Source organism: Symphalangus syndactylus, chromosome 8, assembly GCF_028878055.3.
Source record: "Symphalangus syndactylus isolate Jambi chromosome 8, NHGRI_mSymSyn1-v2.1_pri, whole genome shotgun sequence".
NCBI lineage: Eukaryota > Metazoa > Chordata > Mammalia > Primates > Hylobatidae > Symphalangus > Symphalangus syndactylus.
Window position 1 is genome coordinate 61879836 of NC_072430.2, and position 21531 is coordinate 61901366.

The 21531-nt window shown below is 40.9% G+C and overlaps 1 protein-coding gene across 1 annotated transcript in view; it reads left to right on the forward strand.

The window, feature by feature from the left end:
- The first annotated feature begins 2387 nt into the window (after positions 1–2387).
- Positions 2388–21531, forward strand: part of ATG14 (autophagy related 14) — a 47862-nt gene continuing 28718 nt past the window's right edge. Inside the window, exons 1-3 of the mRNA XM_055289293.2 lie at positions 2388–2636; positions 17252–17314; positions 18705–18747. Of these exons, the coding sequence (XP_055145268.1) occupies positions 2416–2636; positions 17252–17314; positions 18705–18747 (327 nt within the window). The 5' untranslated portion in view covers positions 2388–2415. The remainder of the gene's footprint in view (positions 2637–17251; positions 17315–18704; positions 18748–21531) is intronic.

Genomic DNA, 21531 nt, shown 5'->3' on the forward strand with positions numbered 1-21531 from the left:
TGACTCCTTCTGTGTTATTTTAAAAACTGAACAAGTAAACATTTCAAAATTTGAGAGATTTAGGGTCTCACTAGAATGATACTGTAGCATCATTAAGACTCAACACGTTTCCTTTTAGCCAGAAGGGCCATCTTCCAGTAATTTGCCAAAATGACGAACACAAAGGGAAAGAGGGGAGGCACCTGATACATGTTCTCTAGGACTTTTAGAAAATATGGAGTTGTTCCTTGGGCCACATACACGCAAATCTACGAAAAAGGTGATATTGTAGACATCAACGGAATGGGTGCTTTTCAAAAAGGAGTGCTCTGCCAATGTTAGCACAGCAAAGCTGGAAGAGTCTACAGTGTTACCCAGCATGCTGTTGGCATTGTTGTAAACAAGGGCAAGATTTTTGCCAAGAGAGTGAATGTGTCTACTGAGCCAGGCTGGTCTTGAACTCCTGACCTCAGGTGATCCACCTGCCTAGGCCTTGGCACTCTAAGAGCCAAGTAAGTTTCCTGAAACGCGTGAAGGTAAATGATCAGAAAAAGACGTCAAAGGGAGAGGTGTCTGAGTTCAACTGAAGCACCAGCCTGCTCCACCCAGAGAAGCACTTAGTGAGAACCAATGCAGAGGAGCCTGGGTTGCTGGAACCTATTCCCTATGAGTTCATGGCATAATAGGTGTCAAAAAAAATTCTGAACTGTACAAATGTTTCTCTTCATTGAGAAGTGTGGCACTGCCCCCTCCCCTTAAAGAAATATTTAAACTACATTTTGTATCCAAAAACCACAGTGCTCTGTTAAGTAATACATTAATATGCGTTCTCTGAAAATATATAGCAATATATAGGAGTTTCAAATAACTGCATAAGCTAAATACTATCTGTGATATCATCTAGCACGATAGGAATTAATTTGTATTTTTTGCCTTCTAAAATATTGAACAGTTGATCCTGATCATTAGGTATTAAGCACTGTGAAGGATCCTGTCTGAATACAAATGAAACATAAGCCCGAGACCTTAATAATCCTTTTGTTTGAAATGATCAGAAAGACTTCTCACTTAAAAACAAATCTTAAACTTTCAGGAAGCATTCAAGTTTAGTTTAAACTCTATTCAAGTTTAAACTGTATTGAAGTTTAAACTCTATTCTGAAAATAGAGAATTTTTGCTTTTGCTTGTTTTTGTAATCCTACGTGATTTGTATTTAAAAAGACTGGGTAAGATTAAGAAGATGGAGGAGCAAAGGGCTCAGATTCAAGACCTAATTAAGCTGTAGAATCACCAGCTTTTGATGGTGATGTGGAGATTAACAGGGAGGGATGGGCTAATATGAATCATGGCTCTTGGCTGTAAATCATCAGTGATTACGTCCTTCACCAAAGTAAGAAAACAGGTTTGTAGGAAGGTAGAGGTCAGTTTCCAACAATTTGTTTGTGGTGTCCTGGAATGTCACTTGATACCTAGTAAGTAGTTCTGGATCTTTGGGTATGCAACTTGAGAAAGGAATCCTGGCTAGAGAGAGAATTCAGGGCAGTTTATCAGTGGATAGTCTAGTAAAATCATCCTTGGGAATCACTGATCTATTTAATCTGACCTATAAACTCACTTTTCTCTGTAGTTTAGAGGCAAATTCAAACACTAATTACTCTGATAGGATTCTCCCAACACATCACCTTATATATCCCCTATCCCCTAAAAGAAACTTGAAGGGAAGTCCTAACCATCTACCTAGTTCAAATTCTCTTAAAGCATGGCCCAGGGTAGGGAAGGTACGTTAGCCAGGTGATTAACTTTTCAGAAAGATACAATTCTGACTTTGCACGTTCACTTTGGTGGTTTTCACTATTGGTAAAGTATAATACTATTAACCATATTAATCCTCACGGCATTAGATGGGTACTATAATTCTATCCATTTAACACGAGAAAACAGGCGCAGAGAGATTAAGGAACTTGCCCCGAGTCACACAGCTATTAAGCAGGTGAGTGAGCCAAAATTCAACCTAGTTCCAAGACCCAGCCCCTTCACCCTACTTTGTTTGCTGTAGTTTTAGCAGATTTTAAACCATCCACATTAAGTTAAATTCCCTTATTCTGCTCCCATTCCGTTTTCCCAGAATCCTTAGGGTATGGTATTACAATTTTCTGCACAAGTTTGAGGCTTTAACTCGTAGTCTTGGCCTGAGCCAGCAGATAACATTTTGTTTGGCAGACTAGCCCTCTAATATAACTCTTCCCCTGCTTCGGGACCTGTTGCCCCTCAGCAGACCGGAAAAGCAACAGTGCCCAGGACAGGTACCATGGGCGGCAGAGGAATCCGGGGGGTCGCCGGGATCCCAGCCCGCCTTCCCCAGGCCCCTCCTCCTGGCCCAGAATGCACCCGGTTGAAAACAAAATCCCACGTGACTGACTCTCCTCTCAGGCCATCATGGCGTCTCCCAGTGGGAAGGGAGCCCGGCCGCCGGAGGCTCCTGGCTGCGGGCCCCGGCCGCTCGCCCGGGACCTGGTGGACTCCGTGGACGACGCGGAGGGGCTGTACGTGGCTGTGGAGCGCTGCCCGCTGTGCAACACTACCCGCCGGCGGCTGACCTGTGCCAAATGCATTCAGAGCGGCGATTTCGTCTACTTCGACGGCCGCGACCGGGAGAGGTACGGCGGCCGCCACGGCCCTATTGTTTCTTCTGCTGTGTCTCCTCCAGCCAGGCGGCCGAAGGCTGGAACCTGGGGCTCCCCGTCCGGGCACCAGATCCCAGCGAGAGGAGGGAGAGGGAGGGAGTGTAGCTAGCTGCTCTGCACCGGAGCTTTCCTACCAGAGGACAGCGTAGGGGCCAGATGAGGGAAGGTCGCCGTTTCCCCATCACCCACCCAAGAGGCGTTTGACCCCACGGTGCTCTCGGTCACTGGGGAAAAAAGGAATAAGTGGTGACTCTCTGGAGAAGTTTTCCCCTGTTGCTGCCATTGAGTTAGATTCCTAGCTCTTTGCTGTATGTACTCCCATTCAAAAGCTTGGCTTTCTATTTTCGAAAGCGTGTTTATACTCTAGAGGAGAGAGTAGAAGAGAATCAAATAACCGCTTTAGAGGGATTTGAGCCTGGTAGTCTGTCACAGATGGACTTTGTTATCAGACATGCTTACTCTAATGTGTGAATTGGTGCTTGCTGTTAACTCCCCTTTCCCCTCCCTGCCTCTAAAGATTGTTTTGGATTCTTAGGAATTTGGGAACGTGTTTTGGTCTTGTTTTAAAATTCAGATTGGGAGCTGCATGCTTTTAGTTAAGAGAATTGCCTTTAGGAACGTGTTTTGGTTTCATTTCGAAATCTAAACAGACAGCTGCAAGTTCTTGGTTAAGAAAATTGAAAAATTAGTGTGATTAGCTGCAGGATCTCCCACTCTCAACTTCTGTTTCAACAACTTAGTGTCAATGATAGTAAGATAGCTAGCATTCTGAGCACAAAAATTCAGGTATTAATTCATTCGCAACAACCCAATGACTTATCCCCAACTTATTAGGAAGCTGCACAGTAAGTGCTTTGCCCCAGGTCACACAAATAGTTAAGTGTAGGAACAAGAATTAAAATTCAGACAGCTTGGACCTATGTACCCGCACTTAACCACTAGACTTTATATCCTCTATATTTGGGGACGTTTTGAGTTAGTATTTCTGTGATCGTGGGTGGAGTTCTTTTCTTTCTCTTTTGAGGAGATTTGAATGACAAACTTTTTTAGTTTGTTGCTGTGTCTCATTGGTGCTCTTGATGACTTTAGAAACTGCTTATGTAGTAAGTGATAGCTTTAAAAATTAAACCAGTTATAAGAATACTGGGTATGAGATGGAAATGTCTAACTGATGCAGTTAATTGAGGATTTAGTTCTGGACCCTCTTGTCTATCTGCACGTTTTACTGTATCTATTCATATAACTTAAATACCATCTATATGCCTAAGACTGTCAGACTTGTATCTCCAACCTAGACTTCTCTGAAGTCCAGAAAACAGCTGCCTATTCAACATCAATGTTTAGATTTGTAATAGATATCTTCATTTTAATATGGCAAACTGAACTCCTTATTTTCCATCATAAATCGGTTTTCCCATGCTCCTCCCAACCCAGTAAATGTCAATCTCATTGTTCCTTTGGTTCAGGCTAAAAAACCTTTCAGTTCTCCTTGACTCCTCTTTTTTTTTTTTTTTTTTTTTTTGAGACGGAGTCTCGCTCTGTTGCCCAGGCTGGAGTGCAGTGGCGCAATCTCGGCTCACTGCAAGCTCCTCCTCCCAGGTTCACGCCATTCTCCTGCCTCAGCCTCTCTGAGTAGCTGGGACTACAGGCGCCCGCCACCACGCCCGGCTAATTTTTTTGTATTTTTAGTAGAGACGGGGTTCCACCATGGTCTCGATCGCCTGACCTCGTGATCCGCCTGCCTCGGCCTCCCAAAGTGCTGGGATTACAAGCGTGAGCCACCGCGCCCGGCCTCTTGACTCCTCTCTTAACCTAACTCTATTTAGTCCCATCAACAAATCCCATCTACTCTTCAAAACTTATCTTAAATCTGACCCTTTCACCATCACCTGGTCTGATCTACTAGAAGCATAAGGTTATTTCCTCTTATGTCTCTGCTTCCATCCTTGCTCCCCTTTTATACAGTTTCCATATTGCAGCCAGAGTTATGCTACTCCTCTATTTCTGTTCGAATCTTCCAGTGGTTTTTCACTTTACCCAAAGTAAAAGCTGGAGTCCTTAACGAAAGTTCTATATTGTCTGTTCCTCTGATTTAATTTCCTATTATTTTCTCCCTTACCTAATCTGCTGTGCCACTGTGGCCTCCTTGTCTGTCCTCAAACATACCAAGAACACTCCTTCCTCAGGGCCTTTGTAGTGGTATTTAGACAGCCTCTTTTTCTCTCAGAAATCTTCATGGCTGCCTCCTTTGTCTGTTTTTAGGTGCCTGCTCATACGTTAGAGAGACTTTTTCTGATCCTTCTATTAAAATGCTAACCTCTTGCCTATTTAACCAGCTTTATTATCTTTTCCATAACACTTATCACCATCTGATGGTTGTACATATTAATTTGTCTAACTGCCCCCCACCCCAGTGATATAAACTCTATGAGGGCAAGAGTTTTTCTCTTTTATACACTGTCGTATTCTCACATAGTAGAAGCTCAATAAAGATTTATGGAATGATTGAGCTGACTCTGTCCGTCTTTCCCAAACTCAGTTTCTAGACCATTTTGGTATTATTCATCATGATCCATTTGTTACTAAAGCCAGAAACCTGGGAGTTATCCTAGACTTTTCTTTTTCTCTTACTCTCTGCATCCAAAAATCAGCAAGTGTAATTCACTTTGATGTCAAAATATATCTTGAATCTATCCGACTTTTAGTTCAGACCACCATTATTTCTCTCCTGACTACTTAGTGATCTCCCTTCTTTTACGCAGACAACTCTTCCTTAACTTGCCTCTGGTCTCCAAACTGCAGCCACAATAGAAATGTAAATAAGATAATGTCACTATTTTGCTTAAACCTTTCATTGGCTCCCATTGCATTTAAAATAAAATCCAAGCTCCTTACTATGGCATACGAAGCCTCGTGATTTGTCTACTGTTTGCCTCTCTTAGACTCTGGGGTTCAGTTTAAAATGTGGGCTTTGGACTCATGCTCCCTTGGATTGAGTCCAAGCTCTACCACTTGCTATGTGATTTATTTTATTTTATTTTTTTTTTGAGACAGGGTCTTGCTTTGTCACCCAGGCTGGAGTGCACTGGCACAATCATGGCATGCTGCAGCCTCAGACTCCTGGGCTCAAGCAATCCTCCTATCTTAACCTTTTGAGTAGGTGGAACTACAGGCATGCACCACCACACGTGGCTAATTTTTAAATTTTTTGTAGAGACAAGGTCTCCCTATGTTGTCCAGGTTGATCTCGAACTTGTGGGCTGAGCGATCCTCCTGCCTCAGCCTCCCAAAGTGTTAGGATTACAGATATGAGCCACCGCGCCTGGCTGCTATGTGAGTTTGAGGAAGTTTTTTTGAGGGGGGAGGGGACAGGGTCTCACCCTGTCACCCAGGCAGTGCAGTGGCAAGATCACAGCTCACTGCAGCTTTGACCTCCCTGGGCTCAAGCGATTCTCCTGCGTCAGCCTCCGTGGTATCTGGGACTACAGGCGCGCATCAATACGCCTAACTAGTTTTTTTTTTTTTTTGAGAAGGAGTCTCGCTCTTTCACCCAGGCTGGAGTGCAGTGGCGCGATCTCGGCTCACTGCAGGCTCCGCCCCGCGGGGTTCACGCCATTCTCCTGCCTCAGCCTCCCGCGTAGCTGGGACTACAGGCGCCTGCCACCTCGCCCGGCTAATTTTTTTTTTTTTTTTTGTATTTTTAATAGAGACGGAGTTTCACTGTGTTAGCCAGGATGGTCTCGATCTCCTGACCTCGTGATCCGCCCGCCTCGGCCTCCCAAAGTGCTGGGATTACAGGCGTGAGCCACCGCGCCCGGCCACGCCTAACTAGTTTTTTTGTATTTTTTTGTAGAGACAGGATTTTGCCATGTTGCCCAGGCTGGTCTTGGACTCCGGAGCTCAAGCCATCTGCCAGCCTCAGCCTCCCTGTGTGCTGGGATTACAGGCATGAGCCACCATGCCTGGCCTTGAGCAAGTTTCTTAACTTCATGTTTATTTCATTTTGAAAATGGCAGGGTGTCTAACTTCATAGGTTTCTAGTAGTGATTACATAAGAGCATGCATTTAAAGTGTTTAGCATGATGCCTAGAATGTGTTAAGCACTCAAATAAGTTCATCCTTGTGCTCCCTCTTTTTCACTGCTCCACAGTTATAGGCCTTCTCTCAAATCCTCAGTCACATGAAACTTCCACCAGTGGGGCTTTTTCCTTGCCGTTTCTTCTGCCTGGAACACTTTTCCTCCTGATTGATACCTTGTCTTTCACCATTCAACTTAAAGGCCACTTCTTCGGTGAGGCCTTTCCTGACCTCCCTCACTAAGATAGGTTCCCATCTCCATCTTTTCCCCCATTCATTATGTGCTATCACAGTACCGTATTTCTTTCATGGTACCACACACAATGTCTAATATTATTTATTTGAGGAAGATAGCCACATCCAGAATGTAGTTTCATGAAGGCATGAATTCTGGTCTTGTTCTTTCAGATCACCAGCCCAGCAGTAGCAGGTAGCAGAACTTAGGCATGTTGTTGAAGGAATGTCAAAAGCAATACAACTTTTAAAACTCAACATAGGGGTTGGGCGCAGTGGTTCATGCCTGTAATCCCAGCACTTTGGGAGGCCGAGGCAGGCGGATCACTTGAGGCCAGGAGAGCGAGACTACCCTGGCCAACATGGTGAAACTGTATCTCTACTAAAAACACAAAAATGAGGCCGGGCGCAGTGGCTCACGCCTGTAATCCCAGCACTTTGGGAGGCTGAGGTGGGCGGATCACGAGGTCAAGAGATTGAGACCATCCTGGCCAACATGGTGAAACCTTGTCTCTACTAAAAATACAAAAATTAGCTGGGCGTGGTGGCACGCGTGCCTGTGGTCTCAGCTACTCAGGAGGCTGAGGCAGGAGAATCGCCTGAACCCAGGAGGTGGAGGTTGCAGTGAGCCGAGATCGCGCCACTGCACTCCAGCCTGGCGACAGAGCGAGACTCCATCTCAAAAAAACAAAAACGAAAATTAGCTGGGTGGTGTTGTGCAGGCCTGTAATCCCAGCTACTCGGGAGGCTGAGGCATGAGAATTGCTTGAACCTGGGAGGCAGAGGCTGCAGTGAGCCAAGATCACGCCACTGTACTTCAGCCTGGACAGAGCTGGACAGAGCTGGACAGAGCTAGACTGCATCTCAAAAAAAAAAAAAAAAAACCTCAAAAATTCTTGGCTAAATTTGAGCATTAGATTTTCAGAAGAGAGATACGTTATAGTGGATTTCTTTTCCTGACCAAACAGAAAAATATAAAGCAAATACCAGAACCATTCAAAATTTAGAATAAAAAAGAAATTTTAGAGTTCAGGGATAACAGAACTGTCACAGTGGTCTGCTTAGATCAGCTTCACCTAACTCTCCATCTTTCTCTTTTCCAGACTATGTGTTTTAAGAAGAATGGTTTGTTAGTTTTTCTCTGTTTCCAGAATAGTGCCCAGTATCTAGTAAGGTGAAAGAATCTCTTGAGACCCAGGACCATTGTTCTAATAGCCAAATATTTTTTAATGAGCTCTTATTGGGCACTGTTATGTGCACAAAATTTTCTGGCAATACAGAGGAGAAAGGTCTCTGCTCTCAAGGATTTTTACTGACTGTCAATAGGCCTTGAATTGTGTGGGCCACAGGTTGATTTTGAGATACTCTGTCTTCATTATTTTTGAAAATGTATTCTGATTGCCTTTAGACTCTTTTTCCCCTTAATGTCATGAAAAGCCCCTAACTGTAGAAAACCACTTGTTAATAAAATATGGAACCTTACAGCACAGTTTTAAAACCCTTGTTTAACCTCTGATTTTCAGTAAATTAGCCAAACTGGCTGTGCCTGCATGGATCTTGAATGTGATCATGCATATCAAATGTATTCTTGTAAATGTATTTTTTTCAGGTTTCATTAACAGACTAGCTGAATATCTAGGTTTTAGTGGTTTAGCAGCTCAAGGAAAATTAAGTATGAAAGAAATAAATTGATCTCACATTAATTAGTTCCTTTGACTCTTAAGAAGGGAACCATGTGTCTTTATATACTTTTGGGGACAATATGAGTTTGGCAGACAGATTAGCTGAGAAATACCTAAACTCATTATTTTTTTGTTGTTGTTCGATGGGAAGACTTCCCTACAACTTTGATATCCTCACCCACATCATCCTTTCCTCATCTCCCACCTGGCCCCCAGTCCTGAACAATACCTCCTCTGCTTTCACATCTGCCTTTTCTTCCCCTGCCCCCCCCCCACCCCATCCCCAGGGGAGACCCAGCCTTCAATGTAAACTGAAGGTGTGTTCCCTGTCATCTGCCTTTTGAACTGTATGCTTCCTTAAGGAATGAAGAAGAGGAATGATATTAGGCATTACCTCCAACACAATCTTCTTTGGATCTGTACTGCTGGACATATTAAAATTAACAGGAACAGAACTGTATGGATTATGTATTTGTCTGACACCAGAAATAGCACTGCTACACAGTAGATACCTGATAGGTTGAAGTAATCTTTCCACTCACAACAGGAAAGAAATTGGTTACCAGTTCGTGGTAGGTGGGAGAATGAGACTGAGAATTAATCTAAGGATACCTGGGGAAATGTATCTGCTGGTTTAGGAGTCATTGATTTTCACATGTAGATTACAAAGAGAGACAAATTGTATGAACATATAGATACTGCTTTATAATTATGTTTTCAGGAATGATGCCACATTACTTTCACTGACAAGTTTTAGAATATATGATTATACTTTTGCCATGAAACAGAAATGCATGCCCTAAACAAATTGAGAAATGGGATAAAGGATGAGGAAGAAATTTAAATATTACTGCAGATTTCAAGGGGAAGGCACAACCAACATCCAAAAAATATCCTTTGGATACTTCTGTTCTCCCTCCAGTATATTTTTGGTTGTCAGCCACTGTGGCCCATAAAAATCTATTGTCTTGAGAATTCAATTTTGTATACTGAGCTCAGCAGAACAGAAGCTCTACAGGTAGACAAGAGTTCATCAGCCTTACGACTGTTTCACTGTGTCCTTCAGAGGGTCTCAATTCCTGTCCAATGGAGTTTGTTTATGGTATTTCCACCAGAAAATGTGGATCTACTAAGAAAATATAACTTGTTTTCAGCCAGTATCACTGGCTAGTCTTATGATTATACCTTTTAGAACTTATAAAAGATTTTTGCATTTACTATCTCATTTCTTCCCTACCCTCACCCCATGAGTTATTAATGTATTTAAAGCAGAGGAAACTGAGTCTCAGGGGTGTTGTGGCTGACTGACTCCTGGGTTGTGCTAATTCTTAAGTTCACATTTAGATCTGAACTGTATTTTTATACTGTGTGCATGTGTGTGTGTAACAGTATCAGAAAAGAAAAACATTCCATTTTGTTATACAGATTGCGCTATATCTTGGAAGGTCATATGTGCTCTAGTGAACCAAGGGCTGGGATTAACCCTGGAGAGGCAGCACCCCCAACCTGTACACCCTGCCACTGTGTGAAGATTGCTGGAATGCCCAATTTCTCTCCCCTCTAGATATTTTCAAGGCCTGTCATAATGCAAAAGAGTTTTCATAATCTCAAGTCTCTTTTGAACACCAAAAGACATACTTCATGGAAAATAAAATGTGATTATATAAAAATAATCCTGAGATTTGTCACCTCCTGTTGCTAGGGAAGGTACTGAATTGACGTGATGATGGAAATTGAGTGCTTACTTGCGCATGGCAGAGCAGTGATGGCACATCCCAGAGGGCTGTGTAAGGATTCAGAGAGAGCATGTGTTTTCTTTTAGAAAGGAGCAGGGTGCTTTAAGGATCAGGTTAAGGTGTCATTGTGAGATTTCAATGAGTGTCTTTTTAGTAAAATTGAACTACTTTCAGCCAGAGCCCAGTGAAAGTCTCCAGCCCTAGTTTAATCCTTTAAAATATTTTTCAGATGAATTTGTAGTCATGTCTTAAAATGGAAAACTTAGTTCACTTAATAATCAGAGCCCATTTGGGATAGATATTTGTGAACTCCTCTTGAACTGATCTACCTCAAGTAAATGATGTAATCCAGGCTCCCAGAAGGTCAGTTCCATGGGTCTCCTCCTTGGTAAAGAATAACTCTCAGTGACCATTTCCATCCCATCAAATTTTAAAAACGTTTTTATTTTGGATATTTTCTTCAAACAAGATGTAGTTGAATTTGAGTATTTTGAATTTTAAGTTTACATTTTAAATCTAAAATGCATGTTTTTAAAGAGTGCTTAATGTTGTAAATATGACATTTGAAATTTTGAAATGTTTACCTCAAACATTGTAGAAATAGGAAAATTCTCTCTCAATCCCACCACATAAAGGTGCCTCTATTATAGATGAGGCACAGTCCTCAATATCCTATGCATATTCTCTGCCAAAGTGGGATCACACAATACATACTATTTTGCTGGTTCGTTGTTGTTGTTGTTTGTTGTCATTTAACATACCTAAACATCTTTTCATGCCGGTATACAATATTCGTTTTACAGCTGTAAACTTTTATCTTTTTAAAACCCAAAGTTAGAATCATTCAGTCACTTCATGAAAAAAAAAGATTATATATGACTATCCCTTTTATTTTTATTTACTATTTTACAAACAAATGAATTTTTCTATTTTTGTTTCTAAAGGCTGTCCCAGTTTAGAGTAAGCTGAATGAAGGAACTGTAGTATACATTTTCTCTGTGTGCAGAAGAAGCGAGTGTAGTTAGGACTGCCTTATCCTGGTTTCATAATCCCTCAGTCTCTTTCCATGGTCTGATTCTATAGTTGAGTTTAATGCATGGTAAGATTAAGTGCAGAATCACTTGTTGCAGTGAAGAAATGGAAAGCTGGCATATGTGTGTGCTAAGCATCTGTACCCACTGCTTTCACATTTATTTAATCCCTTTACCAAGGAGTATGTAAGCATTATTCGCATTTTACAAACGAGGAAACTAAACAACACTTTGTTTCTATTTTATGTTTTGAGAGACAGGTTCTCACTCTGCCATCCAGGCCAAAGTATAGTGTAGGATCTTAGCTCACTGCAGCCTCTAATTCATGGGCTCAAAGGATCCTCCTACCTGAGCCTCCAGAGAAGTTAGGACTATAGCCATGCACCACCATGCCTAGCTATTTTTAAATATATATATATATATATTTTTTTTTTTTTTTTTTTTTTTTTTTTTTTTTGTAGAGATGGAGTCTTACTATGTTGCCAGGCTGGTCTTGAACTCCTTGACTCAAATAATCTTCCTGCCTCACACTCCTAAAGTCTTGAGATTACAGGTGTGAGCCCCACCACACCTGGCCTGTTTCTAATTTCTGTAAATGATTTTTAACCTTTATTCCTGACAGTGGGATATATTTATGCTTTCTCATATCCTAAATATTCTAACATAAGGTTAAAAAATCCTGATAAGGACCAGGTTTTTAAATCTTATTTGCCTATGAAAATCATGCTCTTGTATGATTAAAGAATAAAAGCATACTTATATCTTTGCTGATAAAAATATTTTAATGTCTTTTGTGGCAATATACTATCATTTAGTCTTTCTCCCAGTGAACACTAGTTTCCAGTTTCTTGCTGTTAGGACTGATTTTGTGATTGATGCCTTCAAACTTGAATCTTTCCTCATCTCTGTTATTTTCTTAGGATAGATTCTTTGAAATGCAATAACCGAATCAAAGGGTTGAATATTTTTTTTTAGGCCCTCAATTGCTTATTTGAAATCTATTTTTTGCCTTTCTTAAAATACATTAGTAGTGTTTCTGAGACTTTTCATTGCCATAACCTTAGGCACAAAGTAAATGTGTAGCCCTAGGATGAGGGAAAGGATTAGACAGGCAGGTAGAGGGGTGAGAGTTATGTTATGAAAGGTGCTGTGCTTGGGACATAGTAAGTGCTCAGTAAATTGTGGGTGTTACGGTGAGGCTAGTTATTCCTAGCACAGAATTAATAGTCTGCATCCCTAATAGAGTGCATGCCTCGGTGTTGTTTTTCTGGTAATACAGGGCAGATTTATGTGAATAGTCTGACCTGTGGTTAGGTCCACTCAGTTGCCCATGATTGTAGTCGGGGAACAGAGTGGAAGTGAGACTCACATTCATAACCACTACCTCATTAGTAGCATACTCCCGTCATTGTTTTCCCACTTGGCATGTTGAAATGCTTTGGTGCAGTTACATAGAATTTTCTCTGCCTCCATGCCCTTCCTTCCCTTAACAGGATCAACTCTGGCTCACCCTCAGGTCTCAGCTTGGACAGGCAGCGCTCCTGGGTGGCTGCCTCTGAAGCCCGAGCTGGGTTGTGTGCTTTCTCTGGTGCCACTGGGGCTGTGTGTGAGCACCTCTCTCCTTGTTCCCATCAATCTGTATCACAGAGGGACTGCTGGAAAGTCAGTTTAAGGGAGTACCTTTTTTAACAGAAAAAAAAAATCGTAAGTCATAAAAGTATGGAAGAATTTATGAAACCACAAAGTTCATTTGAGAGAATGCTTTTTAGGGGGGAACAACCCAAATCATATAAGTATGGAATAATTTAGTAAATAATATAGAAGACATTTTTTAATTGGGAGAGAAAATACAGGAAATAGTGTTGTAAGAGCCAGGCATGGAACAGGTTCACTGGCAGATTTCTTTCAGAAAACAGCACAAAAACTAGTGTCGTTAAACAACAACAACAAAAAGATGTGTGCCTACATAAAAGTTCAGAAAATTCTGTAGAGCAGAAACATAAGTAACATGAAAATAGAAAAAGTAACTTGTGTGAAAGAAAAATGACCAATTTCCCTGCTAAATAATCCTCAAAGGAAAAAAAAACTATAAAAAATTGGATGAAGGACATAGGGAAATAACAAGAAAAATCAGTAGCCAGTAAAATATGAAAAGTTGTTCAAACTTTCTAATAATGAAATAAATGCAGATAAATGAATTATGAACCATCTCTCAGAGGGAGGGATGGGAGGCCAATCAAATTAGCAGAGAATAAAAAGAAATGTCCAGTGTTTGGGGAGAGTGTGAGAAAACAGGTTCTGTTGGTGGGGTTGTAAACTGTATAAGTGTTTTAGAGGAAATTTGAGGATTGCCCACAATTTTGCATGTAAATATTCTTTGACTAAGCAGTTTATTTTATTTTATTTTATTTATTTTTTAAGACAGTCTCACTCTGTCACCCAGGCTGGAGTGCAATGACGTGATCTCGGCTCACTGCAACCTCCGCCTCCCAGGTTCAAGCAATTCTCCTGCCTCAGCCTCCCAAGTAGCTGGGATTACAGGCACCCGCCACTACGCCCGGCTAATTTTTTGTATTTTTAGTAGAGACGGAGTTTCGCCAAGTTGGCCAGGCTGGTCTCGAACTCCTGACCTCAGGTGATCCACCCGCCTCGGCCTCCCAAAGTGCTGGAATTACAGGCGTGAGCCACTGCACCCGGCCCAGTTTATTTTATTTGTAGGAATTTCTCATAGAGAAACTTAAAAGCCTATAAAGGTGCACTAGGCTATTCACTTGTATCGTTACTGATCATAGTGAAAATTTGGAAGGAAGAATGGTGTTCACCTGTAGAGGTTTATATAAATATATGGTGTCCATCCAGTGAAAGATACTTTATGTGACAGCCGCAATTTGGAAAACAATATGTGAAATATGGATCCCCCTACACACACCTTTAAAAACTATATATATAATATGTATCATTAAATTTGGTTTGAATATAGTGATACTCTGTTTTTCACCTCTTGGAAGCTGTATTGAGAAAGCACAGACTTGTGGAATGAGTTTTTTGTCTCCTTCTGTGAGTGGTGGGATGGAGACTGCAGAGCCTGGATGAGTGACCGAGTAAGCAGTTGCAGCCCTGACCCACCCGTGTGGCTTGGTATCATTTGCTCTTTAGCTTTACTGACACCACCTTTTTTTTATTTCTTTCATGAAGGAGGACGTGACTCATGAAGTATTAGGTTGGTGCAAAAGCAATTGCTATTTTTGCCATTCTTTTCAATATTTGATACACTGGGACTTATCTTTTGTTTTTCCTGCTGCCATCTGTATATTTGTAAGAGTTTGTTTCTTTTGTGTTTTTAACAAAGTCCAAGAAAATCAACCAGCTCACTATTAAGCTAGACACAGTTGTCTGTCTTCCCAATTTGTTTTAGAGCAAAGTGGCATTTTTACAACAGACCTCAAAGGAGAACTTTTATGGCCTCTGAAGTCAAGATTTTATTTTCCCTGTCAGTCCTTTGCATGGTTTGAGATTGCTAACTTGTGAGTTTGTTATTTTCTACATTATCAGAACATAAATCACCATGTTGTCTCAGTGATGTAAAAGTAAATACTATATTAGTCTCTCATTTTTGATACAAGGAAACAGAAGCATATAACAAGTAATAGGTCCAAGAATTCACAGTCAACTGCAGGAGAATTTATAATTAGATTTCTTAGTAGTCTGGAGGATGCCTTGTTCTGTGTTGCAGGTACCTAGTAAATGCCTGATAGACTGATTGATGAATCTGTGGGTTCATCCACATTCCACATTGGTTTCTGAGTTTTCTAATACTGTTTCACGCCATTGCCACCTTACTGGACATTACAGTGCTATTCAGTAGAACTTTCCGCAGTGATGGGAATGTTCTGTATGCATGCCATCCAGTAAGTCATATATGGCTGTTGAAATGTGGATGGCAGTACAACTGAGGAACTGAACTTTTAATATAATTTTAATTAAATTTAAATAGTCACATTATAAGTATATAATTCTGTCACATATAATATTGCCTATTTGCTTTTTCTGTTTAATGTATATTGTGCATTTTCAGTGACTATTAAATTTGTTAGGGTCCTGATTAGACCATTTTATTTCTTCCTCTTAGAAGCAGATATCTTGGGGTATGTTTCAAACGTGGGGTTACAGAAATGGTATTTTAGAAAGACTTCTTTGTCCAGAATATTTTTAAGTCTGTTATGGCCTGTTGAATTGTTTTCCTTTTTGCTGGGAGATAGCCAAAAGCCTGTTCTTGAACACCACATCATGTTACTGCAGCATGAGTCATTATCCCTGTTCCCTTGAAAATGGTCAGTGGGTCACGTTCACTCCACAGTCAGTTGTATGATGTTAGTCATACAATTTTTTTTTTTTTTTTTTTTTTTGTCCATGCCCTTATTAAGCAGCAAGCCACATCTTAGGCACTCAGTAGCCATATGTGGCTGGTGGCTACCACATTGAACAGCACAGATCTAGAAGACATTTATAGAACACTGCCCAACAGCTGTAGAATACACGTTATTTCAAGTACGCATGGAACTTTCTCCACGGCACACCGTATGCAAAGCCATAAGACAGTCTCAAGTTACAAGATTGAAATCACACAATATATTTTGTAACTACATCAGAATGAATTAAATTAGAAACAGTAACAGTAAGCTACCTAGAAAAGCCTGTATATCTGAAAATTAAACAATATGCTTCTAAATAATGGATGGGTCAAAGAAGGATTCTTATGGAAGATTAAAAGTTTCAAACTAAATAATAATGAAAATACACCATACTGAATCTTAGGATATAGCTAGAACAGTGCATAGAAGGAAATTTAAAACTTCATGTGATTATATTTAAAAGGAATAGAAGTTTAAAATTGACCTGAGTTATCACCTTAAACTGCAAAAAAAACCAAAAAACAACCCCAAGTAAGTTAGCAAGAAGAAAATAAGGATAGAAAACTGGCAAATAGAAAATAATAACTGCTGCCAGGCGTGGTGGCTCACACCTGTAAGCCCAGCACTCTGGGAGGCCGAGGCGGGCGGCCACCAGGTCAGGAGATTGAGACTATCCTGGCTAACACAGTGAAACCCCTTCTCTACTAAAAATACAAAAACAAAATTAACTGGGCGTGGTGGCGGGCGCCTGTAGTCCCAGCTGCTCGGGAGGCTGAGGCGGGAGAATGGCGTGAGCCCAGGAGGCGGAGCTTGCAGTGAGCTGAGATCGCACCACTGCACCCCAGCCTGGGCGACAGAGTGAGACTCCATCTCAAAAAAAAAAAAAAAAAAAAAAAGAAAAAAAAGAAAATAGTAACTGCAATGTGATACCTCTTCTTTTTGATAACTTTTACGAGTAATTTTTTAGCCTATGATAACTAGCAATAAAATTAGTGAAAAAAGTTTACAATTTTTAAAAATTTATTATAAGGAATCAGTTTATAGGAGAGAGCAGGATTGAATCCAGATTCGTAATTAAAATTTGTTTTCTAGTAAAAGCATCAATTTCCTTGAATTCAAATTCACTTTAGTGTTCTGATGTGCCTGTTTTGACAAATAATTTAACTTGGGGGGAAGATATCTATAGACATATTTTATAAACACAGGAAATAATTTTAAAGTTGAGGATTTGAGCTTAGTTTTAAAAGAACCAAATGGTTAGCAGTTGTGTGCACCCCGTTGAGAAGATGTGTATTTACTATCAGGACAGTGACATTTTCACATGACTGCAGAATGATTGGTTCTTGGGAATTTGCGTTGTCTCATTGAACTGAAAAAATGAACATTTAAATAAGACATTGAATTTTTTTGTTACAGGTTTATTGACAAGAAGGAAAGGTTAAGCCGACTTAAGAGCAAGCAAGAAGAATTTCAGAAAGAGTGAGTGTTTTGTTTTGCCTTTTAATTTGTGGAGGTGATCTAGTCACCATTTGGTTGAATTCATTGCTGTGGTATGCAGATATACGGATTGCTAACTTACTGAATTTAGGATACAACCTCTTAAAGTGTGGGAAAGGAGTGCATCTGGGAGAGGTAAAGCAGGAGAAGTTACCAAGTTTCTAGAAAATACTGGCCACAGATCCGGTGCATGGTACACAGTGGATACTCAATGAATCAAATCCCTGGCACTGATAATTGATATGTGGGTCCAGGACAGTCAGCATGATTAGTAGACTTAAGTTAGTGCTGGTGGCTCCCACAGGACATTACTGCTTCCATTTACCTTTCTTCTTTTGCCCATATCAGTATTTTACAACATATGGTCTGTACATTACCTGTATCAGAATTCATTAGCTGAGATAATGGTTAAAAATTCAGATTCTTGGAATCCTATCCTCAGAGATTCTGATTCAGTAGATGTGGGGAGAGGCCTAGGAATCTGAGGTTTGTTTTTTTGCGGGGGGAGTGGTGGGAATCTGAGTTATTAACAGGCACCCCTGATGAATCTCTGACCCCCTAGGATTGAGAATTGTCCTATAGAACCTTCTGGTATAGAACCTGCTCCCTAGATGCACCCTAGAGGTTTGCATCTCTGTGCCTTCATTCAGTTTCTCTCTACCTCAGTGCTTTTCCTCTTCTCTGAGCACACCCTGCCCAACTCTCAGGGTTCTAAAAGGGTTGTCTCTTCTGTGGCACCTCCCCAAACCATGCCAACATGGATGTCTCACACCTCCTGATGAAAACAATTAATGCCCAGGCCAGTGATTCCCAAAGTGTGACCCGAGCTTCTCTAGAGTCTGCAGTGGTCTGATAAACACATTCATGAGCAGTTTAAATCTACCAGGATATTCTGTATTAGAGAAACTTGCTTGAATTTATTTAACTCTGCAATTTCCGTAACTTACTCAAACACAAAAACTTTATTTTTCCCATAGAACATTTTATTCCATAGAACCAATATTTGGAGATACTGGCGTGTATCATTTCTTTGGGGACTATTAGATCATTAATTCTCTTGTAACTATTGCTATGAATTATGACGGATGGCAGTTACTGATGATGACTGAGGACAAAGGCTAAGACTGTTAGGCAGATTTATTGTGGACATTTGTAGAAAGGCTCTTAGCAATATTCAGAACTACAAAAGGAAGGAGATGAAAAAAATTGCAGAGAACAGGGAATTTGGAAAACACTTTAAATGCTAAGTCCCATTTTGATATTTCTAGCCATTTCTAAGAACTTAATTTTAAAAGTGTTTGATTTTACATTTTTGAACTTCACAGAATTTTATTATTTTTAAGAGCTTATTTTCTGTCTCTTTTCCTTACAGAGTGTTAAAAGCTATGGAAGGAAAATGGATAACAGATCAGTTGGTAAGTTGTAATACATGTTCTTTTTACTTGAGGCTACATGTTTTTAAGTTGGTAGAGCTTATAAAATTATTTTTAATTAAAAATTTTAAAAATCCTATTTAGCAGTCCTCTACTTAATCCACTTGTAGCGTGGCCTTCTCAAATATTTCATCTAGATACCAAAAATGGGTATCGGCTATTAATTATGGAGCCATTGTAAAGGATAATTGTGAAACCTGAGGTGTTGACATAGAAAAACAAAAACAATGGGCTATTACTCTTTTGTGCAAAAATTATTTATCATACACACTCCAAATGGATTAATGATTAAATGTGTCAAAGAAAATATGGGTGGCTATTTACATAATCTTGGAGTGGGGAGAACCTTTATAAACCATAGAGGAAAGCATTTTGACATTATATAACAGTTTAAAACTTCTGGCCAGGTGCAAGGGCTCATGCCTGTAATCCCAGCTACTTGGGAGGCTGAGGCAGGAGAATCACTTGAACCCGGGAGGCAGAGGCTATAGTGAGCCAAGACTGCAACACAGCACTCCAGCCTGGGCAATAAAGTGAGACTCCCTCAAAAAAAAAAAAAGGAAAATTTAACAAAGAGTTTGGGAGAGGCGTGGCAGCGGCCAGGCAGCCCAGCTTTGCTGAAGCTCTAGATGCGCTATGCCTCGCAGGCACTCGGCACGCGCCTTCCCTGCAGCTGGGATGCCCAAGAGGAAGGTCAGCTCCCCTGAAGGGGCCACAAAGGAAGAGCCCAAGAGGAGATCGGCACAGTTATCAGCTGAACATGCTCCTACAAAAGTGGAAACGAAGCTGAGAAAGCAGCAGGAAAGGATAAATCTTCAGACAAAAAAGTGCAAACAAAAGGGACAAAGGGAGCAAAGGGGGAAAAGTCAGAAGTGGCTAACCAAGAAACTGAAGATTTACCTGCAGAAAACGAGAAACTAGAACTGAGGAGAGCCCCTTTGAAGTGTCAGTGCTTTTTTTTAGGAGGTGAAATCATTCTCTGGTTGTTTACATTTTGGTACAACCAGAAGACAGTGTGAGATATTGAGTGATGGGAGGCTTTGACTGTCTTGGGTGTCAGCTTAGCATTCCGTAGTTGGGGGGTTAGTTTTTATATCCTATAATACCAGGCATACTAAATGGCACTATGGAGTCACAGTCCTGCATTTAATGTATTGAACATTTTTAATTACTTCTGTTCCCGTGTTGTTTTTTAGTAGAACTGTTTCCTAAAGAAAACCGCTCCTTGATGATGGCTCTCCCTGTCAGAATTTCGTGCACTCTGTGAGCTCTTTGGTCGTGGTAGTCCTGTTTTCCTAATAACTTTGATACTGTGCTGTGAAAGATTGAAAATTTGAATATGTAGTGTACATGCTATTCAGTTGTGAATTGGTGGGACATACGTAACAGCTTATCAATGTGTGAAGACACTGGTACTTGATGACCTCATAAGGAAAATTTGCTTCCAGATTTTAAGCTGGAAAGTCACTGGAATAACTTTAAAAAAGAATTAAAATACATGGCTTTTAGATTTTGGGTACGTATATTAAGAATTGGGTACAAATTGAAATGTCTGTGTACTGATCTTCAACACAACCAATGAAATCTCAATTGCGAAAGAAAAAAAGGGCCAGGCGTGGTAGTTCACGCCCGTAAACCCAGCACTTTGGGAGGCTGAGGCAGGCGGATCACAAGGTCAGGAGTTCGAGACCAGCGTGACCAACATGGTGAAACCCCGTCTCTACTAAAAATACAAAAATCAGCCAGGCCTGGTGGCAGGCGCCTGTAATCCCAGCTACTTGGGAGGCTGAGGCAGGAGAATCGCTTGAACCTGAGAGGCAGAGGTTGCAGTGAGGCGAGATCGCGCCATGGCACTCCAGCCTGGGCGACAGAGTGAGACTCTCAAAAAAAAAAAAGAAAAAAAGAGCAAGGAAATGCTCATGAATATAGAAATTAATATAAAAAATGCTGATTATAGCATAATGGTAAAGCTAATACATAAATAAATGTTCATCAATCAGGATGAGATAAAAGATTATACTGAGCTGGGCGCAGTGGCTCACGCCTATAATCCCAGCACTTTGGAAGGCTGAGGCAGGTGGATCACAAGGTCAGGAGTTCGAGACCAGCCTGACCAACATGGTGAAACCCTGTCTCTACTAAAAATAGAAAAATTAGCCGGGCGTGGTGGCACATGCCTGTAATCCCAGCTACTCAGGAGGCTGCGGCAGGAGAATCACTTGAACCCGGAGACAGAGGTCACAGTGAGCCGAGATCACGCCACTGAACTCCACAGCCTGGGCGACAGAGTGATACTCCATCTCAAAAAAAAAAAAAAAAATTATGATACTGTGTAGTTGTTAAAAAGAATGTGGTCCGAGGTCAGGAGATCGAGACCACGGTGAAACCCCGTCTCTACTAAAAATACAAAAAAATTAGCCGGGCGTGGTGGCGGGCGCCTGTAGTCCCAGCTACTCGGAGAGGCTGAGGCAGGAGAATGGCGTGAACCCGGGAGGCGGAGCTTGCAGTGAGCCGAGATTGCGCCACTGCACTCCAGCCTGGGTGACAGAGCAAGACTCCGTCTCAAAAAAAAAAAAAAAAAAGAATGTGGTCAGTCTACAGGCTGTGGAATGATGTCCAAGTTGTATTTATTAATGGAAAAAAATGTAAACTAGGATAAAGTATGATTTCATTTATGTGAGTATTTTAAATATAAATATACTCTTATAAAATCTGTGCTGAGTGTAGTGGTGCATGCCTGTAATCCCAGCACTTTGGGAGTCCAAG